The 27,457-nt window shown below is 40.2% G+C and overlaps 1 protein-coding gene across 1 annotated transcript in view; it reads left to right on the top strand.

Moving 5' to 3' along the window:
* LOC142336704 (acid-sensing ion channel 2-like) overlaps nt 1–27,457 on the top strand; it is a 97,599-nt gene that overhangs the window by 23,029 nt on the left and 47,113 nt on the right. Inside the window, exon 6 of the mRNA XM_075385617.1 lies at nt 17,708–17,910. Coding sequence (XP_075241732.1) covers nt 17,708–17,910 — 203 coding nt within the window. The remainder of the gene's footprint in view (nt 1–17,707; nt 17,911–27,457) is intronic.

The following is a 27,457-nucleotide window of genomic DNA, read 5'->3' as shown; positions in this document are numbered from 1 at the left end:
TGATAAAATTTTGCGAAAAAAAATTATTTAAAGCGTTGATAGATGGCAGATAGAACACTTGTATAAAAAGGGTAGAATTAAGAGTTTGGTCAAGATTTTCAATTTTTGAAAAAAAAAGAATCAGATAACTGATTTTTTTTACAAATAAGCGCTTATTCTTGGTAACTCGTGAAAATCGTGCATTTAACGTCAAGGTTCGGAGTTTGAGCAAAGCTCAAATCAATTATGTTGTAAAAACATTATATGGTTTTCATATTAGCTGCAAGTTCACTTCATCACGCCATAAAAACTTTGCCTCAAGCGTTACAAGACCATTATAAAAAAGGAATTTACGCATTACCGGGTCTGAGTTTTAATCCTAACGCTTTGAAAGTCCGAAAAACCGCGCAATTTCAATTGAGTCACTTCTTCCGTGATAAAAAGAGGCTAGTTATATGGCATGATGTGGTGAACAATTCATTGTCCCGTCATCGCAATAACAACAATAAGCCTTTAACACCTTCGCAGCTTATTGAAGTGCTTGAAAAGTATCAGGAGCGCATAGAAGCTATAGTGTATTGCCCCAGAGAGGGAACTCCTGATATTTCTGATCAGCTCAAGCGTAGTACTCTAGTTACCATACACTTAGTGAAAGACATTGTGTCTAGACGTAAACAGAAAGATCCTAGTTTACTTAAAGAGTACAGAGCATTACACCAAAGGCCTGCGCTTGAGCTGAAAACACTGACCATAGTCTTAGCTCATAAGAACAACCTCCGGTCCTTGATAACACGCTCCCGACCGAAGAAACTTTCAAAGCGCCGTCGTAAAACGCTTCGCACCCGTCATGCGTTCGAGGAGGCGGAACTCACACAAGCCTTTGATAACCTGAATGTCACTTAGTCTTGCGCTGTTTTGGGAGTCTACCCGCTGACTGGCGGTGTGACTTAGTTAACTCACGAGTTACGGGTTAGTTTGTGGTTGGTTCTCTCCGATAGCGCTTTACTAAACGTTTCGCTCTCCCCATTCTTCGAGTTTTTCACCACCGTCCGTTTTCCGCAGGTTATCTGGTTTCATTTTCCGTTTCCGTCCTTTTGTTTCCTTGTCACTTTGTTTCCTCCTATCTCCCGTTTATCTGTTGTATGATGTAGTATGTTGAGTTTCTGCTGTAGTAAAATTTCTCTCTGCTAGTATGCTGGTTTGTTGTGTAGTCTCATTCCTTGCTAGGGTGTGACTTAAGTTCATTCTGGAGTTACGGCTGGTTTGTTTCGTGACTTTCACCACACTGGTTTGCTAGCAATTTGTTGTAGCTTTATTACTTTTTGTAATATGTACTTTTGTTGTCTGGGTAGGGTGGTTTGCTAGGGTGTGACTTAAGTTTGTTCTGGAGTTACGGCTAGTAAAGTTCCTGACCTTTTCGACTTTTGGTTATACTACACTGTTGCCGTAAATTGTTTCATGTTTAATGTTTTGATGCCGTTGTTAAAGCCCCATAATGATTTGTGCTAGTGTACCTGGCAGTAGCTCGTCTCCTTCTTTCTAGGGTGTGACTTAAGTTTATTCTGGAGTTACGGCTAGCTTGTTTGGTTGAGTTGTTGCTGTGGTCTGTTAGCATCGATCTTCCCGCCTCCTCGCTTGTGGTTTCCGCCCCGCCCGTGCCGTTTTCCCGTTTCGTCACGCGCCATCCGCCCGACGTTTCCGCCCCGCCCGTGCCGTTTTCCCGTTTCGTCGCGCGCCATCCGCCCGACGTTTCCGCCCCGCCCGTGCCGTTTTCCCGTTTCGTCGCGCGCCACCAGCCCGACGTTTCCGCCCCGCCCGCGCCGTTTTCCCGCTTCGTCGCGCGCCATTCGCCCGACGCTCCCGTTTGTCCGTCCGGTTTCCCGTCGCGTCGTGCGTTATTCGTTCGGCGTCTCTTCCCGTCTCCCGTTCTGTCCCTTTTTGCGCTTCCTGCGCACCGTTCTTTCTTTCTTTCGCCGGGTACTATTGTACCCGACGAACATTTTTGCTCTTTGGCGGTTTGCTAGCCAAACCGTCACACGGGTTCGGTATAACCCATTTGTGTTGTGCTGTTGCATATCTGTGTACTTTATAATAGTACTAAATTAAACTTGTGGTTCCTGTTTTTCTTAAGATCATGACAACTTTGCAGGACAAATTCAACAAACTTTATAGTGCAAGAGCAAAATTAGAGGCTGAACTTAATAACATCTATGGGGAAATTAACAATGCTGTTGATAAGCAAGACAGGAAAGTTAAGCTCGAACGTCTGATTGTGAAGTGCAAAGATGCTTTTACTAGAGTAGTTGATAAGAATGAAGAGCTCTTTGATCTGGCACAAAAGATTGAAGATCCAGACGCTGCCTGTAAGAATCTTGAGAAATGGTTAGAGACTGTAACAAAGAAAACTGATGAGTTCATTGCTGCTGCTCGAGGGTATATCAATTCGGTCCATGACAAAGAGACAGCAGAGCTGTATACCTCTCACCAATCAGGATCAGGTTCACATATGACTTCCTCAAAAAGATCAAGTCAGCGTCATCGAGACTTAGAACTATCTAGACTCAAAAGGGAGGAACTTGAGAAACAACATGAGGCAAAACTCCGCATTGCTAGACAACGTCTTGAAATTGAAAAACAAACGAAATTGCGGGAATTAGAAATTGAACAGCTTGAGGAAGATCATCGCAAGGAAGTAGCTGCTGCAGCCCTTGAGGAAATTGAGTTGATGACAAAATCATCAGCGGACGGGTCTGGTACAGGCAAAATGAGTGGGCTCTTTACGGAAAGAAGTTCAGTGAAAAGCAAGAAACTTGTTCAAGATTGGGTTAATTCGTCACCAGCCGGGAACGTGGCAGATGTTGCAAACGAACCGAGTTTGCACTTTTCTGGTTCCATCGCCCAATCCAACCAAGCAATTGTCCAACGACCTTCTTCAGCTCAACTTCCTAACTCACACTTCAACCTCAATACACAGGGTCAAGTTGAGGCCAACATCAACCTCCCTGTCCATGAACCAAGTAGTGGAACCAATGTAACCAATGATGCACATGTTGCAAACAACATCATGCAAGAGCAGCGACAGCCTCAATATACGCCTCCATCACCACCAATAAACTTTGGTATGCCAACTCAACTAAACGCCCCAAACACAGCCCGACAACTGTCTCAAGCAACAATGCACTTCGATGGTTTACAGTTAGATCATCAATTCCCTCGCAGGTCGAGCATGCCGGGACAGTTGAATTTCGTCAGCCCTTCGCGTTCACTACCTTTAAACACACTTGTTAATGCTCCGCTAGCACTTAATCCGCAACAAGCACACATAAATGTACCAGCCCCTCCATCCCCCGTTCTAAACCCCGCACCACCGCATTTTCCGTTAATCTCACCAGCATTCCGCTTTCCTCCTTCGCCGCCACAAGCACTCCCACTACAAGCCACTAACCCCGTGGCGAATAATGTCAATCTGTTACCCCATTCTCCGCCTGCACCATTCATTTCCTCGGCAAACAATTTCGTGCCTCAATTAATTCATCCACCACCTCCACAAAAGACTTTTCAGCCCCAAAACTTTGTACCCATAACCCATGCACCTCCTGCTCCTCCAGATCCAAATGTCTGGCGTTTTCCGGCAGCAGTCCCACCTAATGCAGTACCACTTGTACGTACATCTGCAAATTTATACACCGTACAACCGGCCCTGTTAATCAACCCTCATATATCTACATCGCACCGCTCCCCTCATGTACAAGCAGCAGCAGGCGCTCAAAATTACGTAACATCAGACTTCATGCAAGCGAATCCATTTAGTTCTTCCAAAGGTACCGCCCCCACCTTTGTCACTCCGATCATTCCGCCAACGTATGGAGCTACCGTTCCGAACCCGTTGTGTTGGGGTGGCCCTCCGCATCCCACACCTTCGGCTCCTTCTTTGGACTCCGCGGATTTGATAAAGCAGTTGGCGGAGGCAATTACTTGTGAGAAGAACGATCCACTGCCCGAGTGGAAGTTGGCACAATACAATGGTGATCCCCTGCAGTGGCACGAATGGTTCGGACAATTTAAAAGCGCCATAGACGCACAGTCCTTGACTGATGATGTCAAGTTAACATACTTAAAAACTCTTGTAACTGGAAAAGCTAAAACCGCCATCGCTGAGTTCGCATACTGTGGTGTAATGTATAAGGATGCACTTAAGACACTCGAACGTAAATTTGGCCAACCACAGGCAGTAGTCAGTGCACACTTAGAAAAACTCAGCTCTTTTCCACCACTAAAGATGCACAATAGTGATAACATCATAAACTATTCTGCAACAATTTCAAGTCTTGTTGGGGTCTTTAAATCACTTTCATATGACGCAGACCTTAAGAGCGCCTCACTTCTCAACACGGCTGTGCAAAAATTGCCGCCCAATCTGAAAGAGTCTTGGTCACTCTTCACAGTGAAGAAACATTGGGTTAAGCCAACACTCCTTGACTTCAACGATTGGTTGAAGGAGAAGGCCGAGGCACATGATTTAATGAAACAAACTTCTTCGAAAACAAAAACTGAGGATAACACCAACTCAGTAGTAAAGACCAAAGTTGCCTCAAGAACTTTTGCTGCTAATACACAAACTAAGGGCACTCAGAGACCAGCCTCAACATCGGCAACGCCTGCAACCCCTCGCTGCATTGTGTGTAAAGGTATCCACCGCATCTGGGAGTGTAGGGTATTTAAAGAAAAGTCTCCCACTCAGCGAGCAAAGGTAGTGGCTGAAGCAAAACTTTGTTTCTCATGTTTGAGAGAAAAGCATATGTTCAGGCAATGCCCAAACCCCAGGAAATGCAGGAAGGACGGTTGCAACAGCTCCCATAATACTCTTCTCCATGGAGCTGAGAGGGTTTATCCATCAAAATCCCCTTCAAACAACAACAACAATAATTCTAATGCTGGCGCAAATCAAAGTAAACTTCCTAGTGTCCAATCATCGAGTAAGACCACCACTTTGTCATCTGTGAGTAATGTGAAAGGCCTCCTTCAGGTGACTGAATTACAGTTGAAGAGCTCTTCTGGTAAAGATACCACGGCTTTAGTTTTGTGCGATACCGCTTGCAGTAACTCTTGGGTGTCCAATGATCTTGCAAATAGACTTGGTTTGCACGGTACAGCATTGAAATTAACAGTCAAGGGTATAAATACCGAGGAGGTTGTAGACACTAAGTTAGTTGAACTAATTGTAACACCACGCGGCAACCAAGCATTTGAACCATTTAAAGTAAGCCCTTACGTAAAGGAAGATTTAAATGTAGGCGCCGATGTCATCAACATTAAAGCACTTCAGGAAACATACCCGCACCTAGCAGTCCTAGACCCAGTTACATATTGCTATGGAAACATCGAGATGATACTTGGACAGGATGTCTATCATGCCATCCGCCCGTTAGAGTACTTCGCTGCCGACGAGAAGTCCTCGCCCTTCGCTGTTCGCTTGCCCATAGGTTGGGTTCTAAGCGGCCCTCTTCCGTCGTCTTCAGGTTTAGTCTCGACTTGTTTCAAAGCTAATATGGAGCAGGATTTTGAACTCGCTAGTCAGGTAAAATCTTGGTACGACATGGAGTCGTACGGCGCACTTAAGCAAGTAGACCCACGATCCGCATCGGATGCACGTGCGCATGAAATTCTTGAAAACACCACCGTGCATAATGGAAAAAGGTACGATGTCGGAATGCTATGGGCTGAAGATAACATCGAACTGCCCAACAATTATTTCTCAGCACTTGTTCAATTAAAGTCTTTGGAAAAGCGGCTAACGAAAGATCAGACATTAAGGGAAAAATACTCGAATACCATCAAAGAGGACTTAGACAAAGGCTACGTATTAAGGGTCAAAGATGCTCATAAGGTGGAAAGTCGCTCGGAACGAGAGTGGTACCTACCACACCATCCGGTTGTTAACCCGAACAAGCCGGGTAAGGTTCGTAGGGTACTAAACGGAGCAGCAAAATTCCATGGCGCATCTCTTAATAAGTCATTACTTACCGGACCCGACCTACTACAAAACCTAATCTATGTACTCCTACGGTTCAGACAACATCCATTTGCCGTATCCGCCGACATCGAGGGAATGTTCCTCCAAGTTGGAGTGTTGCCATGTGATCAACCATCATTGCGCTTTTTGTGGCGGGAGGACCCCACATCAAATGTTGTGGTACACCAGTATACGCGCCACATCTTTGGGGCAAAAGATTCACCCACCTGCGCCAACTACGCACTTCAGCGCACGGCACGCGATAATGCTAAGGAGTACCCAGAAGCTGCGAAAGCCGTCCTTGAGAACTTCTACATGGACGATTACTTGGACTCAGTGGAATCCCCCGAGAGGGCCCTCATTAGGTCGAAGGAATTGGTACATCTTCTCCATCTAGGTGGGTTCAAGCTTACTAAGTTTGTAAGCAATGTACCAGATCTGGCTGACCGAATTGATGGGTCTGCTCAATCCACTGAACCGAAGGTCATCGTTTCATCCAAGGAGGAATCAATGCACGTGCTTGGGCTTAAGTGGGATCACAACAACGATACTCTGGTTGTGAGCAGGGGTACTAACAGCACCATCACGAAAAGTTTAACACAGCGCTTGGTTCTAAGTCTTGTGTCAAAGGTCTACGACCCAATTGGTCTTGTCGCTCCGTTCACTGTTGGTGCTCGGTTAATCTTGAAAGACATTTGGCGTGTCAATGGACAAAGTTGGGATGACGAGTTACCTAAAGACACAGTTGACAGATTCCTTGCCTGGCGTGTTGAACTGCCGCGGTTAGCTCAGATCACTATACCGAGAAGTTACTTTTCAGGACCATTCCAACATCTTGAACTCCACATGTTTGGTGATAGCTCGCAAGACGTATTCAGTGCAGTAGGTTTTCTCAGGGCTCAAGTAACTTGCACCTCCGGGGAGATTAAAACAGAGCTGGCGTTTGTCTTGGGCAAGGCCCGTGTTGCACCTATGAAGGTAATGACAGTTCCTAAGTTGGAATTACAAGCCGCTCTCCTCGTTGCCCGTTTAAAAAGGGAAATCTGTCGAGCATTAACGGTTACTGTGGATAAAGTCTTTATGTGGACAGATAGTACCATCGTCTTGCAGTGGATAAACTCAACAAACAAACACCCCATCTTCATTGCAAATCGTGTTAGTGAAATCCTGGAGAACACCAGCGTTGACCAATGGAACCACGTCGCCACTTGTGATAATCCGGCAGATGCTGGCACGCGTGGCATGTCCGCTGAAGTTTTGCAATCAAGTAGCTGGGTGAGGGGTCCTGACTTCTTGAGAACCGAGCAATTCCCTTTTGTGCCAAATACTGACGTCGTTGATAACATCAAACTCGGCGATGTAACCAAGGAACAAGATGATGACTCCATCTCATCTTTAGCCGCATCCGTAACCAAGCCCCCTAAGGAACAAAGTATCAATCTAATCCCGTTTGATAAGTTCAGTTCTTATCAAAAATTACTGCGTGTCACCGCCTATGTGCTCCGTCTTTTACCATCTCATGTAAGTTACCGTACCGTAGACGGCAGCATAGCCGATCCTGTTGAGCTTGACGAAGCCGAGCGTCATCTCCAGTACTTGGTTCAAGGAGAGTCCTTTAATACTGAAAGAAAGGATCTTCTTGACAACAAATCCGTTAAGAAGAGCAGCCGCATTGCTCAGTTTACTCCGTATATTGGGCCTCATGGTCTCATCCGTTCTTCTGGGCGACTCCGACGGCTAGTGGAAGTTGACTTTGACACTAAGCATCCTATCGTGCTGGATGCGCGTCATACTTTTGTTAAACTGTTTCTGCGGCATACTCATTTGAAAAACCATCACCAGGGCATCGATTACTTACGGTCAAAGGTACAGGAACGTTATGCCATCCTTAAACTACGTTCCACACTGCGTTCCATCAAAACAAACTGCGTCTTGTGTAGAAAGTTCCGTGCAGCAATCATTCAACCTATCATGGCAGACCTCCCAAAGGAGAGACTCGCATACCAGTCTCCTCCCTTTACCAACACCGGGGTTGATTACTTCGGCCCATTCTACGTCACAGTTCGTCGGACTACCGAGAAGAGGTGGGGATTTCTCTTCACTTGTCTCACTACTCGTGCTGTCCATGTTGAAATTGTCCCGTCCATGGACACTAGTTCTTGTGTAATGGGAGTGGAGCGGTTCGTCTCCCGTCGGGGTACTCCTGCTATGATTTGGTCGGATAATGGTACGAACTTCATTGGAGCGGAGAAAGAGCTCCGTGAATGTGTGGAAAAATGGAATACGCTTAACATCGCTGCCGATCTTGCACATAAGGGCATTAAGTGGAGGTTCAATCCGCCCAGTGCGCCACACCAAGGTGGCATCTGGGAGAGGTTAGTTCGTAGTTTTAAAAGAGTACTGTACACTATCCTCGGTACGCGTCGCCTCACAGATGAGGTGTTGAACACTACTTTTTGTCTAGTCGAATACGCACTAAACTCACGTCCCTTAACGCCCGTAAGCGCCGACCCGTCTGACCTAGGCGCAATAACACCTAATCTTTTTCTACTCGGTAACCAAGCAACCAGAATTCCGTCTATCGTTGGCGTCGACGAGTTCGATCATCGTAAGCGATACGCCCGTGCACAGTCATACGCCAATGCAATTTGGGCACGTTGGCTCAAGGAGTATGTACCTGCGTTGAACCGTAGATCTAAGTGGCAGACGCCTGCCGAGCAGCACCTCAAGGTCGGTGATTTAGTTTGGATCGTTGAAGAAAGCAACCCTAGGGGTTGCTATCCAACCGCTCGGATTGAGGAACTTCGGTACGGCTCCGACAGCGTCGCCCGCTCCGCCGTCTTACGCACGTCATCCGGATCGCTCGTCCGCCCACTCGTTAAGCTTGTACCAATCCTCCCAACATTTTCTCCCGGGCCGGAGGATGTTACTGAGTAAATAAAAGAGCAGCGATAAAACTAAGCGACGAATCTATGCGCTATCCAGCGAGAAAGTATTACGTAATCTCTTAACCACGTAAGCCTTACAAAAAGATTAAATGCACACAGAATACGTTCTATTTGGCATAGAAAGCTCGGAAAAAGTTCGTGTAACATAATTTTCGTTGAGCCTACTAATATACTAAATCGATTGCGCTCTTTTTAGGCTTAATATTTTTATGTTTCGAAAACGAATCGGTGACCAATCTGAGCCGAAAATCGGCTCAGACAAAATACCTGCTAGCAAATACAGCTAGATTTGCCGGGCCATTTAGATGTGCTTATTGCCTTGACGTTTTCGATAGACAGTTGATCAGAAAAAAGTTGCCTTAACGTTATGATATAACGAATAAAAATTACGAAAGAGTGTTTCCGTCACCTTTATCAATGTGAAAGCACGTGTACATGAACTTTTTCAAGGAATTTCAGGAAATTTATTCATTACATCATTGTTCGAACTGGAATAAAAAAATTCAATCAATGCGTTCTTGAGCTTTGGATTGATTTCATCTGGAGTTGGTAGGCCACTTAAATTTTTGTCAATTTCTTTTTTGAGTGTTTTTTTCATAAAATTTAATACCAGCAAAATAGTTTCGAGTTTAGTATTTAAGTTATACAAATGTTTGAAAAGCATTTGTTAGAACAATCAATATATCTATAGTTTTCATCAGGTGTTGAACTTTGTTTTATCTGGATTTAATATCTGATTTATTATCTGAAATGGTTATGGAAGTAAGGATTTGAGGCAGAAAAATTGTCCAAAAGCCCAGATCAATTACAAATTTGCATTTCTATTCAGACTCATTGGCGGAAGTTCATTCGAGCAGTCCGTACAGAGAACTCTCCACACTCTCCCGTAATAATTTAAGTCACATGAAACAAGGATACGAGAAAATATTTGGTTGTTTCATTCCCCGTTGTTTCGTTTCTATTTTTTCTCTTCAGCAACATTTCGGCCTTAACAAAGTACTTGCTATCTACTGGTGGATTGTACAGCAGTAACTAAAAATAGTAGGATTTAGTTCACACAAACAGAAAATTTCAACAGCGTTAGCTCTAACAAGAATGTTTCGTATTAGGATAGGAAAATTTATTGAGTAGTGTTAGAATATCGATCAAACTATAGTCTTAAACTTAGTGAGAATCAGAAAGAAAGTTTAACTTACCAGATTAGAGAGACAAACGCAAATTGATTTTGATCAGAGAATTTATATAAATGAATCGTCAAGAAATGATGGTTAAAATCAATATTCGTTTCAAATTGGTGAATCTAGATAACTAATATAAGTGAAGAGTGAGAAAACTAAAGAGTGAGATTATTTGATGTAAAACTTTCCCAGAATGTATTGAATGATTATGTTACCACCAAAAATGTGAACGAATTCTTAGAAAAGTGTAAACGCATACCATCTATGGTACCCACTGCGACTGATTTCTGCGAAATCTGTAGAAGCAAACCATATTGGGTAACCCTTGCGACCCCCACTATAAACCATGGTGCTAAGATTAGTTTTGTATCTTGAGTTTGTCGCACTGATAATGGGTATATACACAGCTGATTTTGAGACTTTTTTCACCCCCAAAATCAAATCACCATCTTGACCTAATAATCAGATCTCTCCTGTAAATCTCTAAATTCTACTGTAAAATATCATTCTTGTTGTTCTCTCAATTTGTGAAATTAATTTTTCTACTTTGCTTAAAACGCTTCTTATTCCGCTCGCGAAAACCCATTACCCAACAAGTTATGGGCAGAACAAGTCATGAAACAAGTCATGAAACTGATTTCTAAAACAAAACTAATTTGTTGTTGACGGTCATAATCTTTTTCCGCTTAGTGCCTTTTTTTTCACAACTGTTTAGCCTGCTCAAACTACGATGGATCAACAGAAAATGAAGCTGCTGACCTACACAGGAAAGGCAAAGGGCTTTCCAATCTGGAGCACAAGATTTGTGGCAATGATGCAGACGAAGGGACTCTACAAATCACTTCTTGGGACAGAAGAGCAACCCAATGAGCCTGCAGCACTAGCCAATGGGGCGAGCAATGATGAAAAGAAGAACCAAAAAATGCTGAAGGATGCATTTGAGAAGGAAGCTGCAGACATCAAGGAGAAACGGAACAATGTGTGGTGCCATCTGGCACTGACTCCCGATGCAACAGTCTTATTCCTTATTCTGATGAGACATGACTGTGTGGGAGATGACGGCATCGGAGATAAAGCAAAGGCTTGGAAGCTTTTGCAAGAGAGATTTCAGAGTGTGGAGACGCCGACAGTGGTGAATTTGGTGGCACAGATTGCTCGACTGCAGCTCGAGGATGCTGAGGATTGGGAGAGCTTCTTCATCAGAGGACAGGAGTTGCTCACAAGGCTACGAGAAGCAGGGAAAGCAGTCTCAGAGACCCTCTTCAACGCCTTGGTCCTCAACGGTCTGCCAATGAGGTAGAAAAGTTTTGTTATAAAGGAAAGCCTTAACCCGGCGCCGAACTTCACAGAGTTGAGGAAAAGGCTGCCGAACTTCCATAAGAGCACAACACAGAAGCACAAGGGACAAAGTGGTTCAGTGGTACTGGCAGTGAAGCGTGACTTCCAGAAGGGACCAAAGAAAGGAAATTGTTTTGTGTCTGAGACAGCACAATCCGGCAAGTGGTGTGAGAAAGGTCACCTAGACAGGGCATGCAAGAAAAAAAGAGATGGAGGCAAACATGAGTCAGTGGCAAGGTGTCCAACATTGGCTTCTTTAGACGAGCAATACCGGGCAGCTCTTACCCAGTGGAAGACAGCAGGCATGCTAGTGGACAGTGGTTGTACAGATCACAAAGTGACGAAAAAGGATGCGTTCCTGGACTTTGTGCCCATTCAATCAGTGGTCAGAAAAACCAACGGAGAGGCTTCCAGAGTGGTGGGCAGAGGCTGTGTGAGTTTCAGCAAACACTCAAACTAGGGGAATTTCCGATGCGAACTCAAATATGTTTTATGAGCGCCAGACTATTCTTCAAAACCTCTTATCAGTCTCAAAATGCACGGAGTTGGGACATAGCTTCAATTTCGAGAAAATAAAGAGCTGCATTAAACTCCAAAAGGGAACTCGGGGTCGAAAATCACAAGAAAATAATTTGCTCTACTCACCCTGCAGTGATCTAGAGTTCAAGATGAGTTCCAACAGCGTGAAACTTGACAGTGTAAGGAAGTGGCAGAGACAATTGGGTCATTTGAATCAAGCGGATGTGGTCAGAAATGCACCAGAGACAGTGGGGGAACTCGAAGATTTATGCAATGTGTGTGCATTGGCCAAGACCACAAAGACTCCAGTTCCAAGAGTGGCAGAGACGCAAGCAGAAGAGAAGCGGGAGAGGGTGGTCACAGACGTGATGGGACCTTCCAGAAAAGAGACACTGTCAGGGTTCCGGTTTTGCATTGTGTTTGCAGACCAGTACACAAACTTTGGGTTTGTGGACTTGCTTAAGGTAAAGAGTGAAGCACTGGCCAGCTTGCAGAAGTTTTTTTCTCAGTGGGCAGACGCCCAAGAAGCTGAGACAAGACAATGCAAAGGAGTTTTTCTCAGAGCAGTTCAAGATGTACTGTTTACATGCAGGCATTCTACAGGAGAAGACCATACCAGAGACGCCACAACAGAATGGTTTAGCTGAGAGGTGCAACAGGACACTGCTGGAAATGGCAAGATGCTTGCTCATTGACTCGGAACTTCCCAAGATAATGTGGGGAGCAGCAATTCTCCACACAACAAGGATCAGGAAGTTGGTTGTGAGACGAGGTGAAGAAAAATGCTCAGCAGAGCTGATGCAAATTAAGCTTTCAATTAGTAAACTATCTATTTTTGGTTGCACATTCCTCATGAGGAAGCGGGACAGAGATGTCAGCAAGCTTGAACCCAAGGCACTAGAAGGAAAGTTTTTGGGTTACACTGAATGAGACAACGGATACCTGGTGTACATACCCAACACACGCGAGGTTATGGCAGTTCGAGATGTGATCATCAAGGAGTCCGAAGTGGGCTCAATCCCTGATAACACAGAGACGTCCGACCTTCTAAATGAAGGGTCACAGCAACTGGGGATCTGGCACCCAAATGATGGTCGTCAAGACGGTGGCAACAAAAAAAAGCAGGGCACATTTACTACAATAAAGGAGGAGTGGCATGAGGCAGAGAGCGTTAACACTCAAGAAAAAACACTGAGACGAGATGCCTCAGATGTTGAGGAAGCAGCACTGTATGAAGAATCTACTGCAACAAGACGGAGTCTCAGAGACGGCAGTCCTTGGAAGACAGTGAAACAGAGTACTTCTCACAGTCAGGGACAGTTGGCTTCTTTGAAGAGGCACTGGAGCAAGCGGACAAGGCTGCATGAAAATAAAGAGCTGCATGAAACTCCAGACGGGAACTCGGGGTCAAAAATCACAAGAAAACAATTTGCTCTACTCACCCTGCAGTGATACAGAGTTCAAGATGAGTTCCAACAGCGTGAAACTTGACAGTGTAAGGAAGTGGCACAGACAATTAGGTCATTTGAATCAAGCGGATGTTGTCAGGAATGCACCAGAGACAGTGGGGGAACTCGAAAATTTATGCAATGTGTGTGCATTGGCCAAGACCACAAAGACTCCAGTACCGAGAGTGGCAGAGACCCAAGCAGAAGAAAAACTGGAGAGGTTGGTCACAGACGTGATGGGACCTTCCAGAAAAGAGACACTGTCAGGGTTCCGGTTTTGCATTGTGTTTGCAGACCAGTACACAAAAAATGCGTTTGTGGACTTGCTTAAGGCAAAGAGTGAAGCACTGGCCAGCCTGAAGAAGTTTTTTCTCAGTGTGCAGACGCCCAAGAAGCTGAGACAAGACAATGCGAAGGAGTTTCTCTCAGAGCAGTTCAAGATGTACTGTTTACATGCAGGCATTCTACAGGAGAAGACCATACCAGAGACGCCACAACAGAATGGGTTAGCTGAGAAGTGCAACAGGACACTGCTGGAGATGGCAAGATGCTTGCTCATTGACTCAGAACTTCCCAAGAAGATGTGAAGAGCAGTAATTCTCCACACAACAAGGATCAGGAACTTGGTTGTGAGACGAGGAGAAGAAAAATGCCCAGCAGAGCTGATGCGAATTAAGCTTTCAATTAGTAAACTATCTATTTTTGGTTGCGCCGTCCTCATGAGGAAGCGGGACAGAGATGTCAGCAAACTTGAACCCAAGGCACTAGAAGGAAATTTTTGGGTTACACTGAATGAGACAACGGATACCTGTTGTACATACCCAACACACGCGAGGTTATGGCAGTTCGAGATGTGATCATCCAGGAGTCCGAAGTGGGCTCAATCCCTGACAACACAGAGACGCCCGACCTTCTAGTTGAGGGGTCACAGCAACTGGGGATCTGGCACCCAAATGATGGTCATCAAGACGGTGGCAACAAAAAGGAGCAGGGCACATTTACAACAAAAAAGGGGGAGTGGCATGACGCAGAGAGCGTTAACACTCAATAAAAAACACTGAGACGAGATGCCTCAGATGTTGAGGAAGCAGCACTGTATGAAGAATCTACTGCAACAAGACGGAGTCTAAGAGACGGCAGTCACTGGAAGACAGTGAAACAGAGTACTTCTCACAGTCAGGGACAGTTGGCTTCTTTGAAGAGGCACTGGAGCAAGCGGACAGGGCAGAGCCCTGACGAGGGACACGAGCAAGAAATGTTCCGCAATTTATTGGAGAAGTCAGGACCCATCTTGTTGTGACTGAGGGTGACTATGTGGAACCCAAAACAGTCTACGAAGCCAAGAATGGTGACGATTGGGACCAGTGGCAGTGGGCAATGAAGGACGAGGTCAAAGCACTCCAAGACAACGAGACTTAGAAACTAGTGATACCACCCACAGGCAGGGACGCCATACCGGGCGAATGGGTCTACAAATGAAGTTGGGACCCAAAGGTTAAGTGGACAAATACAAAGCACGCTATGTGGCAAAAGGCTTCAAACAAGTGGAAGGACTGGACTTCTTTGAGACTTTTGCGCTTACCTGTAAGGTAGAGACATTCAGGTTTCTACTTCAGCTATCAGCGAAGCAGGGCCACGTGATACACCAATTTGAGGTCAAGACAGCTTTCCCGCACTCACCTATCGAGGAAGAAGTGTATCCGGAACAGCCACAGGAGTTTGTAAAACAACGATCAGATGGAGAGAAGTTAGTATGCCGACTTAATAAATCATTTTATGGTTTGAAACAGGCAGCTAACAACTGGTATAAGGAACTGACAACGTTCCTATTAAGACAGGGGTTCACCAGAAGCAGGAATGACAATTGCTTCTTCCCAAGAGCAGAGGGGTCACACCTTCATCTTGGTCTGGGTTGACGACATCATAGTGGCATCAAGAAGCATGACAGTGATCTCCGATGTCAAATTTCACTCGACGCAAAATTTCACATGGAAAACAGAGGGAGAATACACTGGTTTTTGGGTCAACGAATCATACGAGAAGAGGACAAAGTCACAGTCGACCAAGAACGCTGCATAGAAACAATGCTTGAGCGGTTTCAAATGGATCAATGCAAACCCTCAAGAACTCCAGCTGATTTGAACTTGGAACTTCAGACAGCACAGAACGGAGACGAAGAAGTGGACCAGAGGGTCTACAGAAGCTTGGTTGGATCATTTCTATATCTGGCCAAACAAACGAGGCCAAATATCATGTTCCCATTCAAAATTCTGTCCAGAGACATGAATGCACCTACCAATCAACACTGGATGTGCGGAAAAAGACATCTGCGACATCTTCAAGGTTCGAAAGGTTTAAACTTTCTTACACAAAAGAAACTAGTTATGATTTAGTGGGGAAAGTGATGCAGACTTGTCTGGTGACGTGAACGACAGAAAATCAACGAAGGGCTACTACTTCAAGCTCAACAGACGTGGCACAGCACACTGTTGGGGTGTCAAGAAGCAGGCCACATTTGCTTTTTCTTCATCAGAAGCAGATTATCAGGGCATGGCAGCATCAGTTCAAATTTATCTAAAACAACTTCTGGAGGATTTCGGCATCCAACCGAAACATCCAATAGCAGTTGAGAGGACAACCAGAGTTGTATTAAATTGTACCAAAACCCAGTCAAACACAAGAGGAGCAAATTCATTGAGACAAAATTTCACTTCATTCGGGACAAGACGGAAGAAGGGACCATTTCAATTCCTTACGTTGCAACTGACAAAATGGCAGCCGACATCTTCACGAAATCTTTACCCATATCAAAGGTGGAAACCTTCAGAACTGTTTTGATGGGAACAGACTCTACGCAATCAGCTCAAGTCTGAGTGGGGGTGTTAGAATATCGATCAAACTTTAGTCTTAAACTCACTGAGAATTAGAAAGAAAGTTTAACTTACCAGATTAAGAGAGAGACAAAAGCAAATTGATTTTGATCAGAGTATATATATAAATGAATTGTCAAGAAATTGTGCTTAGAATCAATATTCGTTTCAAATTTGTGATAAGTGTCTAGATAAATAATATTAGAATGAGATTATTTGATGCAAAATCTTCCAGCATGTATTGAAAGATTATGATACAACCGGAAATGTGAACGAATTCTTAGAAAAGTGTAAACGCATACCATCTATGGCACCCCCTGCGACTGATTTCTGGGAAATTTTCAGAACCAAACCATATTGGGTAACCCTTGCGACCCCCACTGTAAATCATGTTGCTAAGAATAGTTTTTTGTATCATGACTTTCAGGCACTTATAATAGGTATACACACAGCTGATTTTGGAGCCTTTTTTCATCCCCAAAACCCAATCACCATCTTGATTTAATAATCAGATCTCTCCTGTAATTCTCTAAATTCTAGTGTAAAAAATATCATTCTTGTTCTTCTCTCATTTTGAGAAATTAATTTTTCTACTTAGCTAAAAACGTTTTTTATTCCGCTTGCGAAAACCCATAACCCAACAGATTATGGGCCAGCAATTTTCTGAGTCATAAAACTGATTTCTGAAACAAAACTAATTTGTTGTTGACAGTCGTAATTTTTTTCTGCTTAGTACTTTTTCTTTTCACAACTGTTTTGCCTGCTGCAAATGGAAGTGATTCAGACCGCCGTTGTGATGCGTTTTTGAAAATAATTTTTACCAAAAATTTTTTTCATGTTTTTGAGGCCAGCGTGCAACCATGTTTCACTTGGAAAACAATTTAGGGGTCACGTTGCCTCGATGATATGTCATGTTTTTTGCTCCTTTGGATATTCAAATGTGAGAATTGATTAACAGATACCGTTCTGACATATTTAATATTTGCTAGTCCATGTTGTGTTGTTGAACAGAGGGAAGGAGCGCGTTTAGTTTAGTCTTTTTAAATGGTAATTTTTTCAGCTCATTTCATGAATAAAAACCTGCTACAAAGCAGTTTTACAGGGTGTGAAAATCTTCATTTTTTGCATATGAATGAGCTGTTTTCTATCATATATTCCTGTATATTCCACCTTCAAATTATAAGCCTAGCAGTTTTTCCACTGCTGCCGCCCTTAAAACTTGCTCCCCTAACTGGTGACGTTTTCTCACCTTTTCCACTTTATTTCCACCAATTTTAACCGTAGACACCTCAACCCGGGTGAAGCACTCAACTGAAATATAGAAATTTTATGAATATAACTTCTAATCCCTAGCTCCTGGGTTCTAGGTCCAATTAATGTTAAACATAATTAAGTTCGAGAATGGTTCAACCAGCAACTCTTATCGTTCAAGGCAGCTGAGATACTACGATGCTGGCTACTCGCATGCATTGTGTGTGAGTGAGTGTCTGATTGATTTCAACTACGAACTGTGTGGGTGTGTACCTGACAACGGACACAATTACAACTTCACTCCAATAGTCTTCTGCAGCACCATCAACATCATCATGTGTCCTCTTGACATGCCCCAAATTTACAGTGAGCTCAGTAAAATGAACTTTGATACATCTTGTCGATAGGAAAATAATAGAAATATTCTCGTATGTTACCCGGGTCGAGAAAAAATTGGAAAAATATGTAAGATAAGCGGTGAAAAGTTATTTTTCACCGCAAATTTCGTACATAATTTTGCGGTAAAATGCGGTGAATTCGGTGAAATTATGTAAGATCACCGCTAGAGTAAGCGGTGATCTTACAAAAATTCACCACAATTAACCGCTAAAATATAATTTCACCGCTAATATTTAAGCGGTGAAATTACATATTTTAGCAGTGAATTGTGATGAACTTTTGTAAGATCACCGCTTACTCTAACGGTGATCTCACATAATTTCAACACATTCACCGCATTTCATCGCAAAATTATGTAAGAAATTTGCGGTGAAAAAAAACTTTTCACCGCTTATCTTACATATTTTTCCGATTTTTTGCGTTCAGATTTTTGCTGCTGTAAACTTGTCTTAGCTTTTGCATGCGCCTTTTTAGCTTCTTTGATGACAAGAGCCGGCGCATTACTCTGCTCCATAACGAGCGCACCTGACCTAGCCGCCAAAGAAAAAAACAAAGACCCTAAATAGCTAAGACTAGTGCGCGAAAGGGTCACAAACAAGGGCGGGGGTTATCGCGCTGCGCAAAGGGGTCACAAACAAGGGCGGGGGGTTACCGCGCTGAAGAAAGAAACAAGCAAACATATAAATAATATATATAATTTCACAGCATTCACTGCTGTTTTCGTGCAATTATAACAGTTTTTTCTAAACAGTGAGGTTGTGTAATTTAACCACTAAAACAAGCGTTGAATATTTGTAATTTCACCGCATTCACTGCTGTTTTCACACAATTTTAACACTATTTTTCAAGCGCTGAGTTTGTGTAGTTTCACCATTAAAACAAGCAATGAATTTATGTAAATTCACCGTTTTCACTGCGGTTCTCACACAATTTTACCACTTTTTTCTAATCGGTGAATTTATATAATATCATCACTAAGTTAAGCGGTCAATTTATATAATTTCATCGTATTCAAAGCTGTTTTAACACAATTTTAACACTTTTTTCCAAGCGGTGAGTTTGTGTAAATTCACCACTGAAGAAAGCGGTGATTTAATGTATTTTCACCGCTTTCACTGCTGTTCATTTCACAGCTGTGTACACAATTTTACCACTTTTTTCTAAGCGGTGAACTTATGTAAGTTCACCATTAAGTTAAGCAGTGAATTTATGTAATTTCACCGCATTCAATGTTGTTCTCACAAAATGTTAACACTTTTTCCCAAGCGGTGAATTTATGTAATTTCACCACTAAATTAAGCGTTGAATTTATGTAATTTCACCGCAATCACCGCTCATCTTACATAATTTTGACACTTTTGTTCAAAGCGGTGAATTTATGTAATTTCAGCGCTCAATTCAGCGGTGAAATTATGTAATTTCAACGCTACCAGGCGATAAAGGTTTTTTTCACCGCATTCACCGCCTGATTTATGTAATTTCATCGCATTCACCGCTTATCTTACAAAATTTTCCGCATTCACCGCTTATCTTACATATTTTTGCGTTGAATGGCGGTGACACCTCTACCCGGGTAATAGTATGTTGAAAAGAAACAACACACTTGACAGGTGAGTATAAGAATAATAATAATAATAATAATAATAATCAAACAAAATCATAACAATAAACAATCTCAAGCAGGTTATGAGTATTGTGAAAAAATTGTGCCACTCTAAAAAAAAACAACCTACTTAGCAGGTCTTGAGTCGTCATCTTGAGATATCTTATTCCTTGTAACAAAACTTGATATGCTGGTCAAAATCTTGACATGTTTTGATAAGAACTCGGTTAAATGCCTAATTTTGAAACAAATTCTAGCAATTGGCAAGTTCATGCAAGACTTCAAATAAGAAATCTTATCAAGCATTTGAAGATTCATTTCTCTGTAATATTGGCAAAGTGTCACTATCTCGTCAAACCACCTAACCGATTTCATTTTTTTGTGACCTTCAAAGCGTAACGGTTGGATTAATTATAGTTGTTTAAAAAATTCTGAAACAAAAAATATGAAATATCACTTAACAAATCATGCGAACCATATAAAAACTTTTATGGTAACCAATAATTACAAAAAAGGATTCGAATGATTGTCACAATTGGTCAAAGAGTATACAAATGTCTCAACTCCTCAACGGCGCGATGTGCTCAGTTTTTTGCAAATAACAGTACAGAATTTATCACATGATGTGATTCTCTGCACTTTGAGACTTAGCAAACGAGATTTATCTCACAAAACAACAAACAGATCACCTCCAGTGAAAGAATGAGAAGTATCCAATGCTGACAGCAGATACTTCCAACATAAAAATTGATAAAATCGACAGTTTTTTTTCAATGTTGATAGTTCTCAATGTGAACCAGTAAAATTGATTTTCTACGGACACTGATTCCAGTAATTCCAATCAGCGGAAAATTAATAGAAGTAATCAGCGATACGAGAAAAATTTGTGACCTTAAATGCCAGAAACTAAAATTTTAATGCACAAAAATCATGCGCCATTGAATATTTTATTGGTATTTTCCAATAAAGCACAATTTTTCAAACCCATGGTCTATTATATCAATAAATGGTTGAGTTTTAATTAACGTGATGTTTTGAAATTACATCTTTGCGCTTAGGACGTAAACTATTATAAATGATGTGTTCACTAACACAACGCTCAAAAAATTAAACGTATAAAAACCGCTTCAATAACACTATTGGTGATGTTTTGTTGCTTTTGATCTAAGCTTATCACGCCATTGAACAAAAACTGTCCAATTAAACTTTTTTTGCAATTCTTCAGACCATAGAGGAACAACAGCAAAATACATGCGTCCTGTTCAAAGGAAACCGAAAAATAAATGAAATCTCGTAAACGCTTGTGTTCGTGTCGTGGCTTTTTCTTTCCCAACCACAAAAGTGGCATTTCTCTAGTAACAAAATTACAAAAAGGATTATCTCAAACCTCTTAGCGCATTAGATTTTTGGAAAAAAGTGGTTTCAAAATTATTAACTATTCAAAAAAGTGCCTACATAAGAAATCTTTAGATCATGTCATTGATTTTTTGTCAATGAGATTTTTCAAAACTATTATTAATATTAAAACAGTCTTAAAGTTTTCAACGATCGTCCTTTAATACAAGCAAAACTATTGAAGAAAATTTACACATCATATTTTTGTCATATTTTTGTTGTTAATTCTTTGCTGAACAATTATCAGAGTTCTACAAGCGTTCTAACTTTGCCAAACAAATAATTTAACATTATCTTGAGTGCATTTTGACTTAAATTTTAATCACGCAACTCGAATGGAGACGTATAGCTTGCTTATTGAGCAACCATCAAATCCAATCATTGAAGCCCTTGACTCACGCAAGAAACCCAAAAATTCCTTGGCAAATAATATCCTTAAAGATAACTGTGACAGAATTGACAAAAAATAGATTAATAGATGGAGAGTTAGATAATTTGGAAGACTATTCATTTTTTGATACCACCGCTCATGTTTCCACCGTTTCAATTGATGGCTGCTTTCTTTGTGTTCACAAAATTCCCATGTCTTGAGAAGATGAGACAATTAGGCTGAACGAACATTACCCATCTGCTTTTGATCAATGTAAAAATATTGAAACGGTAAATCAGCGCTTCGATAATAATTGAAAAACATCTAGATATGAAATTATTGTGTTTTTGTGTTAACTGATATAAAAACTGAATTGAAATTTAACACAGAATTTTTTTAATATATTTTTATATGACATAATTAATCAATGTTTTGGAATCTTCAAATAAAAAAATAAACAAAAAAATAAAATGTAGCCAAACTTGCTTATTTTAACACAATTGCCTCAAATGATTCAAATAATTGTGAAAGTACCTCCCTGTTGAAGAAATTCCCAACCTCGATTACTCATTGACAAACAAAAGATTCTCTAGAAAACTATGTTCAATTGTGAAAGTACCTCCCTGTTGAAAAAGTTCCCAACCTCGATTACTCATTGACAAACAAAAGATTCTCTAGAAAACTATGTTCAATTTTCAACGAGCTCTCTTATATCCTTCTAAAGATATCCTTCAAAATTTGCTAAAATGAAGATTTTGACGTCAACAACTGACTGAATTACTAGAAATTCCACTAAGAGATGAGGGGAATGAACGTCACAAAATGATAGGAAATTATGTGATTTTTGATAATCATACTAAAACTTACATAGTTTAAATGAATCTTATAGGATATTATTAGATCCTAGATTAAATCTTTCCAGAAGATGGATCATAAGAATCTAACTTTTTTTGATACCAAAATAAAATATGTTTTCTGGCAACTAATACCTAGTCATTTATGTAATTTTTACATAAACAAAATAGAAATACAATTTGTATAACGAAATAAGGCAGTTCGCAAAATCTTTTTGGCTCATGAAATTGAGCAATTTTTTTAAAAAATGAACAAATATTGTTGTTTTCTACAATAAATCAATGCCAGCACATCAACACGTCAGCTTTGTTTGGTTTTTTCTTTATGTAATTATTTATAGTATGCCTGTATCCCAAATAGCTGAAAACAAGAGACAAATGCTAATTTTCTAACTATTTCACAACAACGCAATTTTTGTTAACTGTCATTGCTAATGATTTTTGCAGCGTTTTGCGAGCACTGCATAGCGTTGCATCAGTGATGCAATGCAGCGCCAACTCTATAGAGAACATTTCAGAGAGCAGAATTCAGAAATATGATTTCTAACAGCCCATTAAAGATCATATATGGCTCTTACTTATCATACAAAGAAAATATATTCTCTCTAATTATATGAACATCTTTCATAGACATTAAGAAGTTTTTTGTTTTAGATGTAATTATGAATGATCATAGTATGGGTTATACATATGTTCGTCAGGGTTAGAAAATTCCCCTATTAGTGAGAACAGACCAACTATGATAAGCAGCTGGCATCCTTCCCGGTGTCAATTTTTTTCCTTAACTGAAGTAATTTCAAAACTTAGCAATGGTGGCAGTTCCCAGAAAAAAACTTTACAATATTTTTTTCAGTAAACATTCTGCCACGAGAGAACTTTTCATAGGATTGGACCTGAAGGATTATGAAAGTATTTGTGTTGCAAAATTTTTTTGAAAAGTCTTGACAAAGATGGGAAAAGGGAGAGTAAGACATTGCTCCAATTTCTCCCCCATATTTTTCACATTTTAATTGATTTCGTTTTAAATTCGGTCAATTCTGGCAAAAATATCTCAAACTTGCGGGGTTGGCTACAAAATTTCAGATATAGCTTTACTTTTTATTTTTGCCCACATTATTTTGAAGCTAACAGAAACTCTGAGTCTGGGTATCAATATCTTCATATTTATATTTGTTTCTATTAAATACGTTACTGATTAATTAGTTAATTGTCTCTGTAAATGTGTTATTAAATGAACACAAACCACTGCTTAACCCTACTTCTAGCTCCAGTTTAAGCAACATCAGACTAATCTGCTGCAAGCCAGTTTCACGATCAGAAAAGGTAGAGTTTAACCGTAGAACATTCTGTCTACTCACGAAGTAACCGAAATAACACGGCAACTTTGTCCCAAAAAATCATGCGCTACTAGCATAAACAGTTATACTCCAACAGAATTTTGAGCCAAGCGATTTTTTTTGGATTTCAAGGCCAAACAAATAACAGAATTCAGACAAAAAAAAGAATTTGGGAATTCACAAAAACAGCTTTTTTTACTCGCAAAAAATACATAAAGGAAAAAATTACTAGTAAAAAGAAGGAAAATTGAAGGGAGTTAAGAAATCATAGCGTTGTTTTGAATATGCTAACGCCAAAAGTCAAAATATATATTGCAAAAGACAAAACTCTGTCATCTTAAATTTCGGAAAATTGTCATCTCCCTGGTGATCGATAAATTTAAAATCTTGCAAGAATCTTGCAAGAAATCTTGCAAGGGAATGCATAGTTCTTCCATTTTGCTTGCAAGATTCTTGCAAGAATTGAATCCATCTTGCAAGATTCTTGCAAGATTTTAAATCCATCTTGCAAGAATCTTGCAAGATTTTGAATCCATCTTGCAAGAATCTTGCAAGATTTTGAATTTAAATTTACCTTTTTGTCCTGGTTACCTGGCTGCTTTTTTGCTGTTGGTTGAGCTGAAATAGTTAATCAAATGTCGGAAAATCTTCTGAAGCCAAGTTAAAACCTGACTTTTTCGAGATTTTCCAGTATAATTTTTGTGGTTCATCCCTCCTCCTTTTTCATTCCGGGCTGGGGACCGGCAGTGGCGGAGTTACTGAAATAAGCTATAGGAGTACTGATTTAGTACGGCAAAAAAACCGCACTTACACAGTTCTCCGAAACAAACAAAACGACTAAACCAGACTAGACCTATTTTTAAGATTCGTTATTTGCGAAATTCGCAAATTTCCGTATGAAATACTAACTTTTTTCCTAGGCAAGCTATACCAAAAATTCTTTTTGCACTACAACCTACATACTACTGGTAGTCTGGGATATCAATTTGGTTCGCTTTGAACAACTCCTTGACCCGACGAAAAAGACCTATTTTTAAAATTCGTTATTTGCGAAATTCGCAAATTTCCGTGTGAAAAACTAACTTTTTTGCTAGGCAAGCTATGCCGAAAATTCTTTTTGTTTTACAATCTAGTTACCCATGGGATACTCGATACCGAGTTTGGTTAGATTTGAACAACTCCTTGACCCGACGAAATAGACCTATTTTTAAAATTATTTATTCGAAATAATAGCAAATTTCCGTATGAAAAACTAACTTTTTTCCTAGGCAAGCTATACCAAAAATTCTTTTTGCACTACAACCTACATACTACTGGTAGTCTGGGATATCAATTTGGTTCGCTTTGAACAACTCCTTGACCCGACGAAAAAGACCTATTTTTAAAATTCGTTATTTGCGAAATTCGCAAATTTCCGTGTGAAAAACTAACTTTTTTGCTAGGCAAGCTATGCCGAAAATTCTTTTTGTTTTACAACCTAGTTACCCATGGGATACTCGATACCGAGTTTGGTTAGATTTGAACAACTCCTTGACCCGACGAAATAGACCTATTTTTAAAATTATTTATTCGAAATAATAGCAAATTTCCGTATGAAAAACTAACTTTTTTCCTAGGCAAGCTTTACCAAAAATTCTTTTTATTTTACAATTTAGTTACCCATGGGATACTCGATACCAAGTTTGGTTCGATTTGAACAACTCCTTGACCATATGAAAAATACTATATTTCGAAATTAAATATTTGCAATAATTGCAAATTTCCGTATGAAAAACTAACTTTTTTCCTAGGCAATCTTTACCAAAAATTCCTTTTTTCCTATGCTCTACCTACACAGGCAATACTCCATACCAAGTTTGGTTTGGTTTGAACAACTTCTTGACCCGATAAAAAAGACCTATTTTTAAAATTATTCATTTGAAATAATAGCAAATTTCCGTATCAAAAACTAACTTTTTTCCTAGGCAAGCTATTGCAAAAAATGTTTTTGTTTCAGACTCAATATTCACAGGGGATACTCCATACCAAGTTTGGTTTGATTTGGACAACTCCTTGACCCGACGAAATAGACCTATTTTTAAAATTGAATAATTGCAATTTAAACGAAATAATGGCAACTTTCCGTATGAAAAACTAACTTTTTTCCTAGGCAAGCTTTACCAAAAATTCCTTTTTTCCTATGCTCTACCTACCCTGTTGATACTCGATACCGAGTTTGGATCGATTTGGACAATTCCTTGACCCGACGAAATAGACCTATTTTTAAAATTCGTTATTCGAAATAATAGCAAATTTCCGTTTGAAAAGCTAACTTTTTTTTCTAGACAAGCGATAGCAAAAACTCTTTTTGTTTGACACTCTAGGTACCCATGGTATACTCCATACCCAGTTTGGTTCACTTTGGACAACTCTATGACCTAATCAAAAAGACCTATTTTTAAAAATTATTTAAAATTATTTATTGGAATTAATCTGAAATTTCCGTATGAAAAACTAACTTTTTTCCTAGGCAAGCTATACCAAAAATACTTTTTGTTTTACAATCTATTTACCCATGGGATACTCGCTACCGAGTTTGGTTCGATTTGGACAACTCCTTGACCCGATGAAAAAGACCTATTTTTAAAATTCGTTATTCGAAATAATCGCAAATTTCCGTAAGAAAAACTAACTTTTTTCCTAGGCAAGCTATACCAAAAATTCTTTTTGTCTCAGAGTCTACCTACCCTGGGGATACTACATACCAAGTTTGGTTTGATTTGGACAACTCCTTGACCCGATGAAAAAGACTTATTTTTAAAATTCGCTAATCGCGAAATTCGCAAATTTCCGTATGAAAAACTAACTTTTTTCCTAGGCAAGCTTTATCAAAAATTCCTTCTTTCCTATGCTCCACCTACCCTGGGGATACTCCATACCAAGTTTGGTTCGATTTGGACAACTCCTTGACCCGATGAAAAAGACTTATTTTTAAAATTCCTTTTTCGAGAAATTCAAAAAGTTCCGTATGAAATACTAACTTTTTTCCTAGGCAAGCCATACCAAAAAATCGTTTTGTTTTACATTATAATTACACTGGTGATACCCGATACCGAGTTTGGTTCGATTTGAACAACTTCTTGACCCGATAAAAAAGACCTATTTTTAAAATTATTCATTTGAAATAATAGCAAATTTCCGTATCAAAAACTAACTTTTTTCCTAGGCAAGCTATAGCAAAAAATCTTTTTGTTTCAGACTCAATATTCACAGGGGATACTCCATACCAGGTTTGGTTCAATTTGGACAACTTCTTGGCCCAATCAAAAATAACTATAGTTAAAATTCGTTATTCGCGAAATTCGCAAATTTCCGTATAAAAACCCAACTTTTTTCCTAGGCAAGATATAGCAAAAATTATTTTTGATTTAGACACTAGGTACATAGAGGATACTCCATATCAATTTTAGTTTGATTTGGACAACTCCTTGACCCGATGAAAAAGACCTATTTTTAAAATTCAATGATCGCAATTTCTTCGAAATAATAGCAAATTTCCGTATGAAAACCCAACTTTCTTTCTAGGCCAGCTATAGCAAAAATTCCTTTTACTTTAGACTCTATATAAAAAGGGGATACTCAAGTTTGGTTCAATTTGGACAACTTTAAGACCTAATCAAAAAGACCTATTTTTAAAATTACTTATTTGAAATAATCGCAAATTTCCGTATGACAGCCTAACTTTTTTCCTAGACAAGCTATAGCAATAATTTCTTTTGTTTTAGACTCTATATACACAAGGGATACTCCATACTGAGTTTGGTTCGGTTTCAACAACTTTTTGACCCGATGAAAAAGACCTATTTTTAAGAATACTTATTTGAACAACTTCTTGACCCGATCAAAAATACTATATTTAAACTTCTATTTAAAACCAAAAAAAATGCCGCTCAGAAAACTAGTGAAACTAAAGAGT

This window comes from Convolutriloba macropyga, chromosome 3 (assembly GCF_964194025.1).
Source record: "Convolutriloba macropyga chromosome 3, txConMacr16.3, whole genome shotgun sequence".
Lineage (NCBI taxonomy): Eukaryota > Metazoa > Xenacoelomorpha > Acoela > Convolutidae > Convolutriloba > Convolutriloba macropyga.
This window is presented reverse-complemented; position numbering and strand designations above follow the sequence as displayed.